The 18,744-nt window shown below is 39.9% G+C and overlaps 1 protein-coding gene across 3 annotated transcripts in view; it reads left to right on the top strand.

Annotated features, from left to right (window-relative positions):
- Nucleotides 1-596: 596 nt before the first annotated feature.
- The window catches only part of mboat2a (membrane bound O-acyltransferase domain containing 2a), a 53,798-nt gene continuing 35,650 nt past the window's right edge, over nt 597-18,744 (top strand). Inside the window, exons 1-2 of one of the 3 annotated variants that reach the window (XM_086050539.1) lie at nt 597-701; nt 1,058-1,287. In XM_086050539.1, the coding sequence (XP_085906665.1) occupies nt 1,204-1,287 (84 nt within the window). In that variant the 5' untranslated portion in view covers nt 597-701; nt 1,058-1,203. Of the gene's footprint in view, nt 702-1,028; nt 1,288-18,744 lie in introns of those variants that run through there. The other 2 variants (XM_086050538.1, XM_086050537.1) reach the window with 2 other exon arrangements.

Here is an 18,744-nt window from a genome sequence, read left to right as displayed (position 1 = left end):
ATTCAAAATCCGAAGATGTTTGTTTTCAAACCCTTTGGTAGAGTAATGACACTTACCGTTAGGTGGTGTTGTCAGCCAACTCCAAGAAAAAATGTTGTGCTGCGTCAGATCTGATCCCGGTGACAGACATAAAATTCCAAAAACTATATGTAAAAATCTCATAAAAAATACGACCACCGCTAATTAATATATATATATATATATATATATATATATATATATATATATATATATGCTTTAAATGTATATATGCATATATATATATATATATATATATGCTTTAAATGTATATATGCATTTATATATATATATATATATATATATATATATATATATATATATATATAAACATGAAAGAAGTGACGCAGCTGTTCCAAATGTGGGATCCCAACCCACTTTTACGTCACACTTCCTGAGGAACGCGAGAAATGTGGGAGGGTTCTGCAAAATTTTTGACCGATCCCAATTTGCCCCGAGGCTTGTAACTCAAATCCACTTCCTTTTTTTCTTCGTCGTGATTGGCTGTCGAGATTTCACTTTCTCCAAACCACTGGAAGCTTTCCCACCTACTCGCTCCCTATTTCACTGCCGCCGAAGCTACGCTGCTTTCAAGAGAGTAACCCACAATTCTATTGTGGTCGTATTTATTTTCTAACAGGTTTATATTACGCGATAAATGCTGTGTTAACACACCTTTAGAAGTAAGTTAGTGTTCCCACGTCTTCAAATTGCATGTCTAGTTTATTATCTGATAAAACACTAGGTTTACAGGAATGTTCCTAGTTTATTGTCTGATAAAACACAAGGTCTCCACCGATGTTCCAGGCGGGGGATGTGTGTTGATCGTGCTGTAGAGCTGTTTGAACTTCCCACTAATGCTGGTTGTATCACATTTGGTGAATTGCACAACCAACGGTAAAATTATGAAACAAACCAATTGAAAAGGCATTTCTAGGGTTGTCACTTTGTTGAGAACGAACCAGTGATGGTTATTCTCTCACTTTACTTGTCTCGTCTTTGTCTGGATGTGCGCCCTGGATGACAACCGCCCAGCCAGACGCAGTGGCAGCGGCAGCAGCAGCACCGGCACCGGTGGCGGCAGTGGCGGTTTATTTATCATCGCGGCAGCCGAGGGAAGCGAAACGCACCCGAGGGGAAGTACGGAAGGAAGGAGAGAAGGATTTAGGCGTCCACCATCCAAGCATGGCTACCCAAAGCACGGCATCGTGCACCGGATCCACTCTGCTGCAACCGATCAGCGACATTATCAACCTCCCTCTTGACCAGGTACGACTGGGAATGGTTCGGGTTTTGGGTGGAAAAATGCAGCCCAGACTGCATATGACGCCGCGGCTCGCTAGCTATGTGTGCACACAAGGCTAGCGGAATGATGCGCATCGTTAACCATTGCCAAATGTGTGTAAAAAAACAGATTAAAACATCGGATTTATGCGAGGAGCACTGGTCAACATTTTGATCTTGAACATCCCATCATTGACGTTAGCTTGCAACTACAGTTATGCCTTTTCCCTTTTGTCTCTTCCACAGCCTGTTTGTGCCCCCCCCCACCCCCAATCAGGCTTTTCTGATGTGTTCCCATTATAATCTGGATTAACTAGTTACATCTCATTGACATATTCACTTGAGGCAACTAACTGGTTGTCCAGTTGTAATTGCTTGTAAGGTGACACATGACCAAATATACTGTTCTGAAACGAAATTTAAATGAAACCAGTGTGATATCTGATGTGATCCAATACTACTTTAAAGCAAATGCCAATTTATTATGTGCAGAATAAAACGTGCTTTTCTTATGGTTTTGTTTTCATGACGACTATGTGAGTAAATGCACTCCATGCTGAATCGTGAGACTAGAGTAACGTAGAGTAGTGGGGATTGCGTCGCAAGCATTTAAATGTTTGTAATAATGTAAAGGGTTTTTTTTTTAGATTCACGCTTCATACAGCTTCACACTTGCATATAAAAGAACCTTTAAGTGTCCAAAGCCAAATTTTGGGTGCTCAAGATAAATTTTGGAAGCCCTCCTAATCTCTTCTGTCTGGTGACCTATAACATCCTAGGCAGGTGTAGTAGTAGGCAGTTTGGTCTCGTTGTAAGTCGCTAAAATACTCTGCCCATCCTTGGTGTTGGGCTAAAATGTCTTTGCAAATGTCATTTGTTGGACGTGACTTGTTCTGTGCTCAAAAATTAATTAGGTAACTTATATATACAATACAGTAGATGGTTTAGCAAGCAGAATCAAAATGTACCTCATCACTCTTCTTTCTCTAGACCTTCCAATTGATGTGTTGAAAGTATGTGCTGCACTCACTAGCCCCCAAAGCCAACCTGCATGAGTTATTACACATGGTGCCATTGCGCTAAAGCCAAGCTTTATTGCATTAATTAAGATGACATCATTGACATTCAAATGAAATGTCATAGCTGCCAAGCCAAGATAACAATATGTGTAGTGTTGGCTTGTGTGTGTTTTTGATTGATGATTTCATATTTTGCTGAACAGAGAACGGTGCAGTGCTTGGCTTGTCTGACAGCGTGCGTTTAGTTCCCACTCAGTGATGGTGTGAATTTGATTTTGAATGGTTGTCTGTCCTAAAATGCGCCCTGTGACTGGTGACCAGGCCAGGTTGTAGTCTGTCTTTCGCCTGATTGTCAGATGGGATAGGCTCCATCTCCCTGCAACCTTCAATGGGATAAGCACGATAGAAAATGGATGGATAGATGCAGAGATGATGTGGATGAGTATGATTTATATTGTCTTTTATACACCCCTTTTCCACTGGTACAGCTAGATCACAATTTACACTTTTCCACTGGCAAAACCAGGTACTGCCAGGTACTATTTGTTATACCTGGTCAACTGGGATTCTAGTCGACCAGGGATGGGTGACTTAAATTCTGGAGGGGGGCCACAATTTTTCATCAGTTCTAGTGGGGGGCCACATTGGACCATGCACCTTCTAACCAGATGTATGGCAAAATGTGTGCATAACATATGTGCTCTGAATATATTTCAGTTTTGATCATGCATTTTTCACTGCTTGTATAAAAGATCCACTATGCTATCCAACAGCAAAAGCTTTGAAGCCACAAACTAACCACATAATGTGTTTTGTTTTCCAGTGCAAAAGGCTCGCTTGCATAAATATAACCATTCAAGGCACAAAACCACTGAACAAGAAACCAACATTAAGTGCAAGTGCTCATTTGAATTTTTTTTTTCATGAAAATCAACCCACTCAAAACGTTAATACACTTTATACAGATGTGATTGGCTGAATTGGACATGCAGATATTTTGCATTTCGCATAATCGGAGATCAATTGCAGTTTCATAATTTGCCGATCGATCAATGCCGACGTTCCTCGGATTCGCAAAGTAAGACATTACAGCTAACGGAATCTCATTCACTTTGCAAACGTTATGTGCTGCCATCGTTACAAATCCAAGGATTCTCATCATATACAGTCGGATTGTGCCCCGCCCCCCCCAAAAAAATCCATTTGGAAAAAAAACAACATTTTTTGGGAGAGTGGCGGTCAGGTTCAATCAGTTGCCCATCCCTGCATTTAACAATAATGATGATATAAATGACTACATGCCTTGAAATGACAACATTTAACACTAATATTACAGTATCCTACCCTGTTACTTTGGAAAACCACACACCTCAAATAGAGGAAAGTGGAACAGAGTTGGTACTGCGACGTCCATGGATGTTGCCATAATGTGATGTCAGACATCATGTTGAAGTTGTCACTTTGCGACTTCTTAGTCAGAGGCCTAAAATGTCTATTTCCCCTTTCCCCTTTCCCCTTCGAATGCAGTACAAGAGCGAGTACAGTCAGTCAGGTGACGTAAACGGCTCCTCGTTGTTCAGTGGATGAACAGATTTGTCATTGCCACATGATTGTAACATCTGAGGATACATAGCCAGGAAGGACAAAAGTCAAATAATAGCTTACTTTGTTCCTGTGTCTTAGCGCATGATACTGTGCTTTTTATTGTACTCCACAGTCTCTTCTTCTGCTTCCAGTCTCATCTCAAGTAGAATTTGTCAACTTACATAAAAATAAATACAGGAGACCCTCGTTCTTCTCCATTCTTGTTTGTTAGTGGGTCTCATTTTGACAAATACATTCAATGTGCCATGTTTTTATGTAGTGGTACTACAGCGGTGCCTTGAAATACGAGCGACCCAACTTACAATTTTTTTTTTTAAATGAAATTGGTCAGTTTGCTTTGACTTGCAAGTGCTAACTTGCGATATGAGTGCTATATGGTGGCAGGTGACTCAATTCACTTCCCATCAAGCAGCAGTTAGATAATAGTAGTAAATATTCTTTTAAAAAGAGGTTTAAAGCTGTTTATTGCCACTCAGCTGAAGGTTAGTGTCAAATTAAACATAAAACAAAGAGTATTAGCAGGCCTCCACTAGCTTAACTCATTGAGGCATAAAGCGCCTGGCTCAACATTCGTGGTAGAAACGCGTTTTTTCGCTCCCGGCTTTAATGGGTTAATACTAACATACAATGGGAAACACACACAAGGCACACGGGCTAACAGTTAGTATCTACGTGGTGTTGTTGTTTCATTATTTATTTTCTATGTTCAAACATTTTTTGTGATGTTCCCTTCAAGTGTGTGGTAGAACAGTTTGAAAAACGTTTTCATGTGGTCTCTCTGTATCGTGGAGCTTAACTCATTGCAGGCGGGTCTGGAACATATCCTTCACGATGAATGGAGCTTCAGTGTATTTTAAAGTGGTGCTACACTGACTAAAAAAAACATGGCGTGAGACACCTGCATCTTGAACTGATCAAATCCTTACAGCACGACCAGCACTAGGAGGTTGTCCATTGCGACTTTTCCAGTCGGAAGTGTGAAATTTCGGTTTTCTCAACAACCTTGAATGCAGCATGAGCAGAGTAGCGTCTTCGAGGAGCGTGATGGGGTGGTAGTCACAACCACCACAATGCTGGTGTGGGATGTTAGCCTCCTGCTAGTCACGTGTGACTGTGCCTGCAGTGTTGCCACTTGTACCTCCTCAGCCTGCTATTATGTTACGTGTGGTCCACAGATTGTTGTGATTGTATCACTGTGTAAGTTGAGCGATTCCCCTGGGAGAAATAGGCTTCGGAGCTATAATGGGAGTGTGAAATGTGCACCTTTTCCTCTCTGTACTTCCACCGCCATCTTTTCCTTTTTATAGGAGTACGATGCCACTCCTCTTACTTTAAATAAAGCTCATGAATGATATACTCAATGTGACAGAACCTCATTCCGAGCTGGCTCGTAATGTTGTCAGACATTGGCCTGTCTTCATCCACCCGTCATAAACCTTGACTGACTCTCCGGTCTTGCTCTTGAAGGTATTGACCCGACAGTGTTGATTCCAGAAGAATCCTTGACATTTTACCGCTTACGCATCCGCTTCTTCCTCTGTGGCTTACTGCCTCTTATGTCCAGTAAACTATGCTCTGTTTTCATTGGAGTATTTTTAAGATAGAAATGACTTCTTTTTAGATTAAGAACTAGTGTCGTGCCTTTTCATTTGAAAAATGAAGATTTGTAAAGTTTGCCTCTTATCCACGCCTTACAAACTGTACACATTTCATCTTACTGTCAGTATTATAATATAAAGAGCAGAGGCATTCCGCTTATGTGACGTCTGCCTATGACGGACGCACATTTTGTAGGCGATAAACGATAGAGGGGAAACTTAAAAAAAATAGTCGGACTAAGCATAGTTGGAAGCCATTTTTTTCCGTCTATGTAATCGTCTACGTTTTTCAGAATGTCCATGAATATAATGAAGAAGCTCATATGGTCAAAATGTTACTTAACTCCTCCCAAGGTTGTCGGTTTGGATTATCCCATCGCAAGAGACTGTAGTGTGTCACCTTCAACATTATCTGGAAATATTCGTGATTAATCAGGGCAAGTAATTTTGATGAGATACGTCTTGGGTCAGGCACCGATCAACTGCCACTATTAATCCTGTCCAGGGTCTAAAGAAAGCTGGAGCCTATCTCACATGACCTTGGGCAAGACACCAAGACTGGATTTATCACCTCTCAATCGTCAGGTCACACAAAGAAACCGACAACCATCCACATTTAACTCTTCGGTTTTACATGTTTTTGGAAACTGGAAGTACCCACAGTACATAACAGAAAGAATATGCAAACGCCACATAGACAGGCAAGGTATAATGTTGTTGCTGTGGGCAGTAGTAATAGCCACTCATTCATTTGCAGCCCCCGAAGTTCAGTTGTAGTCCCTTTATTTGTTTAAGCATGGGCAAAGCATTTCACACAAGCCAAACCCTTAAACGGGAAGTCAACCCAAACATATTTTTTTTCAAGAATATATTCTATGCAGGCTCACTAGTTGAAACAAGGCATTGTGAAAATATTGCGTTTGTGGAATAATAGTGAATCCACCCATTTTTAGCCCTATGTGGGGACGGCCATTTTGTCACTTCTGTTGACTGAAAATGACATCACAAATGCTCAGGGACCAGACAACGACCAATCACAGCTCTGTTGAGCCACGATTGTGATCATTATCTGAACTCTGAGCATTTGTGATGTAATTTTCATTGGACAGATGTGACAAAATGGCCACCCACAGAGATGGCTAAAAATGGGTGGATTTTGCTTATTCCACAAACGCAATATTAATCAGAATGCCGTGTTTCAATTAGTGGGCCTGCATAGAACATATTCTTGAAAAAAATATGTTTGGGTTGATTTCCACTTTAAATTCCATTTAAGAGTCAAAATGTGCATCTGTCTTGAGAATGTAGTCTTATAGGTGGCAACACTATTTCTCCATGCACTCATTGCCAGCTAACCAACTATGCAATCAGTCATCTGTTTATGCTGCACTTCGCCACAGTAGTCGTCTTTTGTTGCTTTACAACAGGCTGTCTTTTGTTATCATTGTTGTTGTTGTTGACTTTTCCACCAGGCGGTTGGCCACTTTGCCCACATAGTTTGGAGAACCAAACACGACTGTTTCCTTTCCTGTTATGTTCTGTCGTAGTGTTATGCTGCGAAACTGTTAGTAAAGAGAGTTTAATCAGTGAAAAGTAGTCAAGTGCCTTCATATCTATAGGAGCCTCCTTATATTTTTAACATTCCGCATCGCCATGCTGCCTCTGTGACACTCATTCCAGCTGGATTGTGATCCGATAGTGGTCCGCATTGTGCTAGCCAGGGAGGTTAATTGAGCAAACATACATCCCTGAAGTGGTTTTCTCACATGACCTTTGAGGAAGTTAGAAGTAAGGCAGACTAAACTCGAAATTGGGGGGGTTAGGTTTCACATGATCATATTTCTTATCTCGTCCAGTCACAGACTGCAAGACATGTATCTTTGATGTCCCATCACTGGGTCAGCTCAGCCTTATGGGCAGGGCTGATCTTGTTGGCACTGATGTTAATGTTTCCACTCTTTTTCTGGCCCGAGAAACATTTGTGCACCACTACTCTAATGCCCAATTCCCATTTAGCACCTTTTACAGTGGAAGTCAACCCAAACATATTTTTTTATAAGAATATGTTCTATGCAGGCCCACAAGTTGAAACATGAAATTTTGATTAATATTGCGTTTGTGGAATATGAGTTAAGCAGCTAAATCCACCCTTTTTTGGCCATCTCGGGGGCGGCCATTTTGTCGCTTCTGTGACTGAAAATTACATCACCGATGCGCAGGGCTTAGCTTCAGAAAACAGGTGATCTGTGATTGGTTGTTACCTGAGCCCTGGGCAACTGTGATGTCAATTTCAGTTGACAGAAGTGACAAAATGGCTGCCCCCAGAGAGGGCTAATAACGGGGGTGTTAACTCTTATTCCACAAACGCAATATATATCAGAATGTCTTTTTTCAACTAGTGGGCCGGCATAGAACATATTCTTGAAAAAAATATTGAGTTGACTTCCACTTTAATTCATGGTTTTCATGGAATTAAATTTCTTGGTTACATTCACTGAACACTTGAAACAACACTTCTGTGATCGTGTCAGAAATTGCATGTGAACAATTACACAAGATATGTTGTAGTGTTCTTTGTACTCCTGCTTAATCCCCACATTCCAGAATAATGCCAGTTAGGCTAATTGACAATTTAAAATTGTTCATAGGTGTCCATGTAAATCCCTTTTTTCACAGTGGACTTGCTCAATAGAAAGATGACGGCACCCTGATGCCAGCATGCTCATGCTCACATTTGGAAGCACTGACGTAGCAGCGGACGTAACCACACAGACTTTTGCCGCTGGTTTAGACGAGAAGTAGACCGCACCTCAGCAAGATGTATCTCTCAGTGTGGCAAAAGACAGCCCTGGCTTTGCTTATTTTAAGGAGGAGGAGGAGGAGACAAGCAGCAGAAAAGACAATGGCTGCATCCTTTACTAATGGCTCGGTGGGAACTTGGAGAGTTTAATCTCGTTCGTAAACTACAGTTCCACCAAGACCGCTTCAAGGTAGATTTCGGGCTATAAAGGCTTCCTCCATTGTTCTCATGCTATTACCTGTGAAATAAGTCCGCCAAAATAGCACAAAATCACTTCCGCCAGCCCCTTTCCAATCAGACGCGCTTGTCTGACGTCACGGCGACACTCTCAAATAGAATTTTTTTTTAAAACGAGGTGCCTCTCTGTCACAACAGATGGCCTCCTACCATAGGAATGCTCCATTCCATGGGGTCCCCCCCTTGCCACATACGCAATGAATGTGTGTCCACGGCAAACGGTGTGTACCCTGCTAAGTGCAGTGTGAAAAGGGCGTAAGAGTGAATGGTTATGTCTACAGTAAATGTGCCCTGGGATTGACTGGCAACCAGTCCAGGGTGTACTGTGCCTTTCAGCCAAAGTTAGTTTAGGACTGGCTCCAACTCACCTGCGACCTTCATGACGACAAGCAGTATCGAAAATAAAAGGATGGATTTTATAGTGTTTTGTTGATATGGATTGAATCCCCTATTTAATTTAACTGAAAGTAACCAGTGGCAGATAACGGATTCATATCCGTTTTTTATGCACATGGGGACACACTTTGTTCTTGCTTCTATCCCTAAAGTACATGACTTGGGACCGCTGATTTTATTTTAAAGCCCAAGAGCCCAGTCAAAGTTTCTCCCAGCTCTGCTTTGAATTTAATTGGCTGCCCTCTGGGGAGTCTTAAACCGCCAATTGATTTCTTTCCCCTCAGCTCTTATGAATGGAGTGCTGCTGGCTGCTGCCGTTATTATTATTATTACTATTATTATTAGTACTGTTATTAATGTTGCACAAGCAACACAAAAATGTGTACTTCAAACTGAAAAGTTTGAAGGGTACTTGACAAACGGCCTTACACATTTACCAAACAGTTACCAGCAGGTCCTCGGAGGATTGTGGTGTTATGTGATTGAGTCTTGATGGCTCCCAGCGTGAGTGTCAACCACAGATGATGATGATGATGAAGAATTGGCTAAGTGGGAGGAGCCAGCACTGTTGTAGGGCAAGTTAGTCGAACGAATACACTAGGAATGAATGTTTTGTTGCGGAATATGGATGACTTGGCTCCTTTTTGCACTGATTTTAAGTTTTTCAAACATTGATACTGTCACTAATTGTTGTGTTTTGGTGTTTGGATTTGAATATTGTAATGCTAGTTATGTAAATATTTAATTTATTACAACTACCGGTTTATTTTGAAGGATATAATTCAGTTAAAAAGTTACTGACCTTACAGTACACTGATTATTACAGAATCACTGTATCATGCTATCGTTATACTGTACAAATAATTCTGTGAGGCCATATTAATTTTGGCATGGCAATGGAACTCAAAATGGCGACAAGATTTTATTTGTGTGTCGGTTGTAGTGGCTTGCTTCCCTTTCATTTGTTGAATACATGATGATGGAAATCCTTATTGAGGATGTCCTGCACTATTTTATATATACAGGTATGAGTGCTGACAAAAGATGTACACATCTATGTTCAGCGTTGTTTTTTGGCACTTTCACTCACCTAATGGGTCAAACGAGTTGAAGACATTACTTTGAAGACATTACGTCCAATATAAATGAGAGCACATGAATATTCATCAGCATGCACCGTCACTTGTACCTCCGTTGAAGTGTGTGAGTCCAATTCGGGCCGAATGACCTTCACGGTAGCAGATACAATCTTGACATGTCCAACATGTTTTTTTTCAGCTCCAATTAGTAGTCGGTCCCAGTATTGATCAGCCTTGGCTGCAACCCGTGCTGTCATCTGCAAATTTGGCCCCTTCACTCTGAATTGATTGTCAGCGGAGGGGTATCTATCTGCCATTGATTCCTTCAAAGCACATCACAGGTACACCAAATGGAAACATTATTTGTAGCTGCAATTTAATGAATTTTGAAGATTTACCCGAGACACTAAATGTATTGCGTCATTCCTTTCTAATTGAAACGTGTGTGACACAGCCATTTTTGTTTTAAGATGCCCTCTGGACTACTGCGCATTCTATTCCAAGTCAAAATAATGAATTTCAACATTTTCTTCTTATTCATCATAAAGTGAAGAAAAACATTTAATTGTATAAACATTGTCCCTGAGAATTGCTTCACATCAGTGCTGCTATTCCAACCCAGGATTAGAATATGTTCCACAGTTTCAACAATTCCACATTATAGTATCGCAGTAGAGTCTAGTTAATGGTTTCCCAACCCTTTTCCAAACGTCATTATACATTGCTGGCAAAGATCATTAATAGAAGTAATAAATCATCGTTTTTAGACAAGTTCATTGAAATTTGATGATTTCCCGCAGCACCCCTGATGATCGCTCACTGCACACTCGGGTGCCACAGCACCTTAGTTGAAAATCACTGGTGTAGTATTTATATTCTTTTCATATGGCGGGGACACTCACAATAATTAAACAGCTTTTGAAGCAACTGATGTCAAAGGATGCTTCTGCTGGAGGAACAAGTAGTCCAACCAGCAATATTCCAACTGTAAAACGCCCACATTGTTATTTTTATTTTCTATGTTGGTTAATATGCACCCTACTGGTTTTGTCACGCTACTCCAAGTTGTGCCAAAATCACATTGGCACCTTAAAGTCTAGTGTTTTCTTTGTCAAACTCTGTTTTCACACAAAACTTGCTCAAGTTCTGAGAAAATGAGCTACTACTAACCCAATATTGGAACAACGAACCGGATGTACAGCAAAGGCATATTAACATGCTGAATTTAAATAGCATGTGTTACCATAACAGTTTGTAACCCTGACTACAAACAGCAAACGGTCATACTGGATATAACCGATGCCTGTAACAAAAATGAAAACATTAACTTTATCATGTCACTTTGTGAATTCTCACCCAAAAAATGGTTGTTTTTTCAAAGAAATTGCCCTTTGATCCTAGGGAAAATTGTCTCTTTTTTTTTTTTTTTTTCAATATGAATTTGATAATAGATTTTTTAAATAGGGGAGCACAGTGGTTTAGAAGACAACATGTTTTTTTAAGCATATATATTAGATTAACATAAGAATAAAAATTGCTCATATGTCATAATCAGTAGCCAATGAAAAAAAACATCTTTGGTGAAGACGGGTCCATTTAAAGGGGAAATCAACCCAGACACATTTTTTTCAAGAATATGTTCCCAGCAGACGCACTAGTTGAAACACGGCATTCTGATTAATATTGCGTTTGTGGAATAAGAGTTAATCCACCCGTTATTAGCCCTCTCTGGGGGCGGGCATTTTGTCCCTTCTGTTAACTGAAATTGACATCACAGTTGCTCGGGGCTCAGGTAACAACCAATCACAGATCACCTGTTTTCTGAAGCTGAGCCCTGAGCATCGGTGATGTAATTTTCAGTCACACGATCATTGTAAGGATGACTCTCATCAGTGGATGAAATTTTAGCAATTTTTATCTTTGGCGTCTGCTCGACTACCTAACCGCTCTCCAGTTTTGTCCATCTCGAAGCGAAACCCGAGTACTTGACTTGAGATGCCCGCGAAAGTGCTAAGTCATTTAGTAAAGATCCATTGTTTCAAGTTTGTCTTTTCACTCTTAATGTACAGTTGAGGACTTGCATGCCAACTGTATCATAGCAACTGACTTGTTCTTTCTGACTTCTTTTTGGCATTTAAGTGCTGATTGCCAACGCTGAGAATGTTACGCTGATATAAGTGCAATTTTCTCCATTTGCAAAGAATTGAAGTTGACTTCTGTGCCGGACATACCTACAGTGGGGAAAAAGTAGGATGAGTTGCTCACCCGGATTCTCAGCTTCAGTGGGAGGTTTCCATAACAAAAGATTATCACCTTGGATAATCTGTTAGTCCAAACCACATGCATGATTCTAACGCTAATATTTTACGTTTGATGTATTAGGGTCATGTTTGCACTGAGATGACAACAGTGTTTGAGTGTGAGTGTGTGCGCATGAAGCCCAGCTGCATCCTGTCAGTCACTTTAGTTTCCAGTAGGATGTGGCTGGGATATTATTATAAGATCGCAACATTGTTCCTCTAAGGCAGGAATGGGAAATTGGCAGACAGCACTCTGAGTAGCTACTTCATTAATTAAAAAAAACAACTCTTTTTGAAAAATAGGGTTCATCTATTACAGTGGATCCTCAAATATTCATGGCTCGGCACCCACAAATTCACTTATTTAAGATATTAAGACCTGTTTTACCGAAGAGTATTGCATTTCACTTGAAAAAAAACCAACCTGTTTTTCTGAGTAATTTTTTGGCCTTTATTTTTGGCCTTTGGTTTTTTAAATTTTTTAAAAAATTTTATTTATTTTTTTCATTTTTTTTGGATATTTTTTTTCTCTCAAAACAAATATTCTGAAAAACAGAAAACAGATTATTCTGAAAAACAGAAAAAAATACTACAAATAACAGGGGTGAAAAAATATTCTGGAAAAACTGAAAAAAAATGACACCGATAAACAGACAAAAAATTACACGAAAAACAGACAAAAAATTACACTGAAAAACAGACAAAAATTACACCGAAAAACTGAAAAAAAATTATTACGAAAAACAGAAAAAAAAAGATTCTGAAAAACAGCACGCCAGTTTCTGTTTTTCTGAATATTTTTTTATTTTTTACCTGTCTTTTGATTTGTTGCAGCCTCGCTAATAGCGGACTCCTTCCCGCATACCTCAACCTGCCTTCAACTTTATACCTAAACCGGTGCTTACAACCGTCAACATGTAACTTATTTGCTCTCTAATCACAGGGGCAGAAAAAATATTCTAAAAAACAAAAAAAAAATATTCAGAAAAACAGAAAGAAAATACTTTGAAAAACAGAAAAATAATTCCATAAAACAGAAAAATTTAAAAAAAAAACAAAGGCCCTCCAAAAATGAGTAAGAAAAACAACATTTGTTTTCTTTGTTTTGGGTGGGGAGCAAATCCCCATGTTTCGTGAAAAATGTATAGTGGAGGTTTATCAGTCTTTTTTTGTAGAATTTTTGGAGGTTTACAAAAAAAAACATACATAACAGTCCCTCCAGGATTTCGCGGGCATATTTTATGATTGTTTTGAGCTAAAATGCCTGATTTCGTAAGCAATTTTTCACAAAGTTGCAATAAAATTTGCAATTTTATTTATTTAATTTTGCTAAAACCCTCTGTAAACTTTCAAGTTTGTCTGTAGACTTTCAATTAAGAGAGTGTGGTGATATTCATTTACTTGATAATTCTACACATTTCAAATTTGTCTGACGTTTAAACTTAAATCAAAACATTTAAATACATGTTTAATAATTGATTTGCGTCAGGCTATCGCCCAACTCTTGGCTTAACACGCATTATTTCCATACAAATTATATACAACTACTATACGTTTTTCACCTGAATTCGTTCCGTGCTCCAGATAGGCCTTGACTCCATCGCTTCTGTGAGTCTGATTTGTGGAGATGGCATATTTATACATGCATTGAGAAGTATATTATGAAAAAAAAAAATATATTAAGAGTATGTATTTTGCACATATACTATGCACGTATTTTGTCAGTATTTAAATGGGCATTTTTGTCATACTGTACATCTGGTTAGGAAGCGAGTGGTTCTTTGTGGCCACCCCAGTAGCGCTGATGAAGAATTGTGGGCCGGTCCATTATTTAAGTTTCCCATCCCTGCTCTACGGCCTTCGTTTGGGGAAAAAAAGTTTCTCGAAAGGAGGAACACACACGCATACCCACTGCTTTGATGGGGAATGGCTAATTGTTTGGCTATTTATAGCAAGCCTGCTCTAGAGTCCGCATGGGATCAGTGGCCCAGCTCATGGAAGAGAACACCTCACTGTAAGGTTTCACAGTCCACTGCCTGCCACCTCTTACATTCTTGTGTTCTATTGTTTTGAAGTTAACATGGAAAAAAAACAAAACTTGTCTTTGATAGTGAAGAGAACACATGCATTGTTGTTGCTTAACAGGATATTCCAGTTGAGCTCGTAAATGTGTGTATTTCTAGCCATGTGGCAGACTTCCTCCTATGGTGTTTTCCCCATAGCCAAGATGTTACAGAGGTCCGCTTTTGTGCCTCGCTTACCTATCTCCCCACATTCCTTTCTTTGCACTCATTGTTGCATTTGCAAACATCAGCACTTTTTTAAATCCCGTGTGGGAGTTGAACATCAATGCTCTCTCCATGTGTTAACTCTTCTGGGAATACCAGAGTATCACTGCTTGCAAATATGTACACTGTACTTGAAACAATAGAACAAGGAATTTGAAAATTAGATTCGATTTTTAAAAGTCATTTGTCATTTTCTTTTTTGGGTTGTGCAGTTGTTCACATAGCCTCCTTTCATATTGATTGCGTGGGCTCATTTCCCACTCAGTATCCTATTCACAATCCTCCTGAGTGTCAGGTGGTGAGTCCAAAGTGTAGTGCTTGTGATTTTTGTGCTTGTGATTTTTACACAAGCAGATGGACCCTGAATAAGATGACTGCGTGTCTTGGGGTTCGCCAGGCCAATGAAAATATTATAAAAATATTAAGCGAATTACAGTGTAAAAAACACTGTTGAATATTCAGTATGCATTTTCTGCCCAAAAATGGAGGGTAAATGTAAAAAACTATTTCAATATTTAAAAAATATTTTTCAAAAAAGAAAAAAAAATTGCGAATATGCACCTCCATGGGTTCCAAACTGGAAGTACACAGGGGTCCACTGTACTCCTGCCTACCTTACCTCTAGGCCAATTAAAATATCAGATTCAACCATGAAGTATCATCACATAAATCTAACATCGCTGCATGAATAAAATGATTGTTTTAGAACCAAAGGCACATTTTTACAGTAAATAAGTCCTATTGTTTTGGGAACAAAAAAAAGCAAATTTTTGTGTGACTATAATCTTGGTTTATTTTTTATTTTTTTTCCAGAGGATAAAGTTGTCTATTCCAGAATAAAAGAATATTTGTTAAATTCACCTGTTAAGAAATGACTTTCTTCTGCATTTAATTTCAATTTTATTATCATAATACCACTTTAGCTTGGAATAATACAACCTAATTCTCGTGGGATTACTCATGACTGCTTATGCTACATGTAGTAGCATCCATATTTTCGAGGTCGTAATAATGGTGTTTGATTGACATTGTTGAGCAACGCGTGGTTTCAGTGCATTCAGCTGACACGTCCTGAGCGTTTGAGAACAGAGAAAATGGCTTGATTTTGAAACATGGTTTTATATAGTTTGCAATTTTTTTAAAATTATGGTTATTCAAATTTGGCAGGGTGTGTCAAATTTAGAATACATTTATTTTCACTTCTTCTTTTTTCTTCATCAACTACTCTGCACGCGTCGAAAAAACCCACAAAATGATTGTCCATTTTGCCTTGTTGCTTGCAACCCTTTAGACCCTTTTTGGAGTATTTTCATTTATAGGCGCTAAAATGGTGTCACATAACGTTTTCTTTAAAAGTTACATCACAGAATTTAGAAACGACCCCTTAGCTGAGTTTGCGCTGGCCTTGATTCCCTCCCTGCTTTGTGGAGGCAGTGCTGGAAATCTGCCCAAGTCATTGAGGACAACAGCTGAAGGAAGTAAGGAAACATAGGCTGTGCACACCAGGGCTGGAACCGCTCATGCATTTGCGCTCACTGGTAGACGAGTGAGGTGTAACGGGGACTAAAAAGCGGTTTTGGGCCTCTAAATCTATCCCCAACTTGTGCAGGCGCATGTGTTTATATATAAGAGTTTGAATGGCAGCCTCAGATCAGGAGGCGCACTGAATTTTGCAGCTATTTTTGTCCGCATGTACCCATTTGCCACTGGGGTGTAGCTGTTGCACGGCTGGAAACTTTAATGCATAGATGCAGGTTCAAGGTCATGAGTTCACTGTTTACTCATGTTACGCTTTTGAAAGGCAGTTTTGGCAGGGCGTGTAATATTTGTTCTTGATAAATTATGGTAAGCGCGACACTGTCAATGCTGCAATACAGATGATTTGAGCCTCATGCAGATTCGGCATAATACAATTCCGCTAACCGTATAATCGGTAAAGAAAAATGTATAAAATAACTTCTGTTTTGGTCGCTTACGCCAGTAAAGGTAAGAATTACAACCACAACATTTAGTATTTTTTTAACTTAGAGCTTACAGAAAAATTGCCAAAAATCTGCCAATTTTGGGGGAAGTGGGTGGTAATGTTTGAATGTCATTATCGTTTTAATGTGTTAATGAAATTTTTTTTTGCAGATTTGAACAGAAGCTATTATCAGCCGATTATTAGATTGGGCCTTACTTATGATTGCCCCAACTTTTGACTAGTTTTTTTTTTTTTTTACGGGCCGTTTTTTTGTTTTGTGTTGCACGACCAAATTTGAGTTGCGAGCTTCAAAATACACCCCCGGTCGAGTGAATTGAAGACAAAATTGTACGCCACCAATGCAATTTAAATTATTGAATGGGACAAACAGTCAAAGACACTTGTACAAAATGAGAAGACTCACAAGGAGCTACTGTTGACCTGCAACTCACTCCTAGTCACTCAGAAGTAGGCGAACTTATGCAAAGTTCTGATGTCACTCACTAGGCCATGCCCCTTAAAGGCAGACATCCAACGTCAGTATATAAATAAAGATGTATATGTATGCAAAGTGCTGTTTTGAGGGTGCTGGAATGGATTAATGGCATTTCAGGTCATTTCAACCGGGAATGTGGATTTGTTATAATACAAACTTGGTCACAGAACAAATTAGCGTCATAATTTAAGGTATTCACAATGCTTTGAACCTTTTTTATGGAAAGAAAACCGCAAGTAAAATCGCCATCTTAATAAACCGGCCCTCATTTTCTCTTCCCTCACTATGTCCCTGCCCTCTTTTTGAAACTCCTCACCTGACCATAAAAAGCCTCGCCGAGGGATGAGAGCAGTGCTCTGCGGGTGAAGCAGAGTGGGTAGAAGTTAAAACTGACAAGTGGGCATGGGAGAATTTAGGTGAAGTGTGGAGAAGCACAGATGCCTGGAGGAGCATTCTGTTTCTCACACATACCCTCTATATATTTATATACAAACACGCACACACGCACACATACTGTATTTGAATCAGAAATGAGCTTCAGGAAGCTGGCTTATCTGTCTCCCACTTGCACTGGCTATGACTTCCTCCTCCCACTCGCTCTGCCAGTCAGTGTATGAGGCTAAATGTTGCACAGGGCTGTACCGCCTCCGCCAGGAGGAACTGCCTGAGAGCGTATTGCCCTTAAATGCTTATCGCTGACTGGCGCCTGCTACCCATCAAAACATAATGTATGATTGTCTAGCTCCTCCTACTTGTATCTCCCTGTTACATACACATGATGGATCTGCCAAGGCATGTATAGAAGGAGGATGAGATGAATTCTCTCCCGTACTGTTCTTTGTCAAGATGTCAGTGGATTGTAACACAAAGTGTGTAGGCGGGGGACACCCTGAATTGGTTGCCAGCCAATCGCAGGGCACACAGAGACAAACAAACATCCGCACTCACAATCACACCTAGGGGCAATTTAGAGTGTCCAATCAACTTACCATGCATGTTTTTGGAATGTGGGAGGAAACCGGAGTACCCGGAGAAAACCCACGGAGGCACGGGGAGAACATGCAAACTCCACACAGGGAGGCCGGAGCCGGTTGCTATTTAATTAGTCGGCCTGCTGGGAACATAGTCGTGAAAAAAATGTGTTTGAGTTGATTTCCCCTTTAAGTGCAGGAGTAGAACCTGTACTTGTGCTTTTACCAGTGTTTTTTTTTGCGCAAATATCTGTGTTTGATCTTAAGCACAGAGTACTTTTTCTACCTCAGGTTCTCTCCGTAACAGTTTGTAAGGGTTTTTATTTCATGTTTGCCCAATCTTGAATATGCACACTAAAGCATGCTTTTCTCTCCCATATACAGTATCTTATTTCCGTTTTGCAAGGGTTGTTTTGAAACACTTTACGAGACAAAAATAATCAACAAGGGTTGAAAGGGTAAGACATTTAAAATTCAGTCATTTACTGAAAGTGTAGCCTGTTCATCGGCACAGAGAAGCTTAGCACTTTCAGTTGATTTAAGAGGTGCGACAGACTACAACCTGAAGTTATTGCCAGGCACTCCCAGAGTGAATTGGCAGCTGAGCCCAGGCCAACTATGTGAACCACTTCCATTGACCCCTAAATGCAGTACACCTGGCAAACATGGCATACAGAGCCAGAGAGACAC

Source organism: Filicampus tigris, chromosome 13 (genome assembly GCF_054856515.1).
Source record: "Filicampus tigris isolate MCC_2025a chromosome 13, RoL_Ftig_1.0, whole genome shotgun sequence".
Lineage (NCBI taxonomy): Eukaryota > Metazoa > Chordata > Actinopteri > Syngnathiformes > Syngnathidae > Filicampus > Filicampus tigris.
Note: the sequence above shows the minus strand (reverse complement) of the source record. Positions and strands in the feature narration are given on the sequence as shown.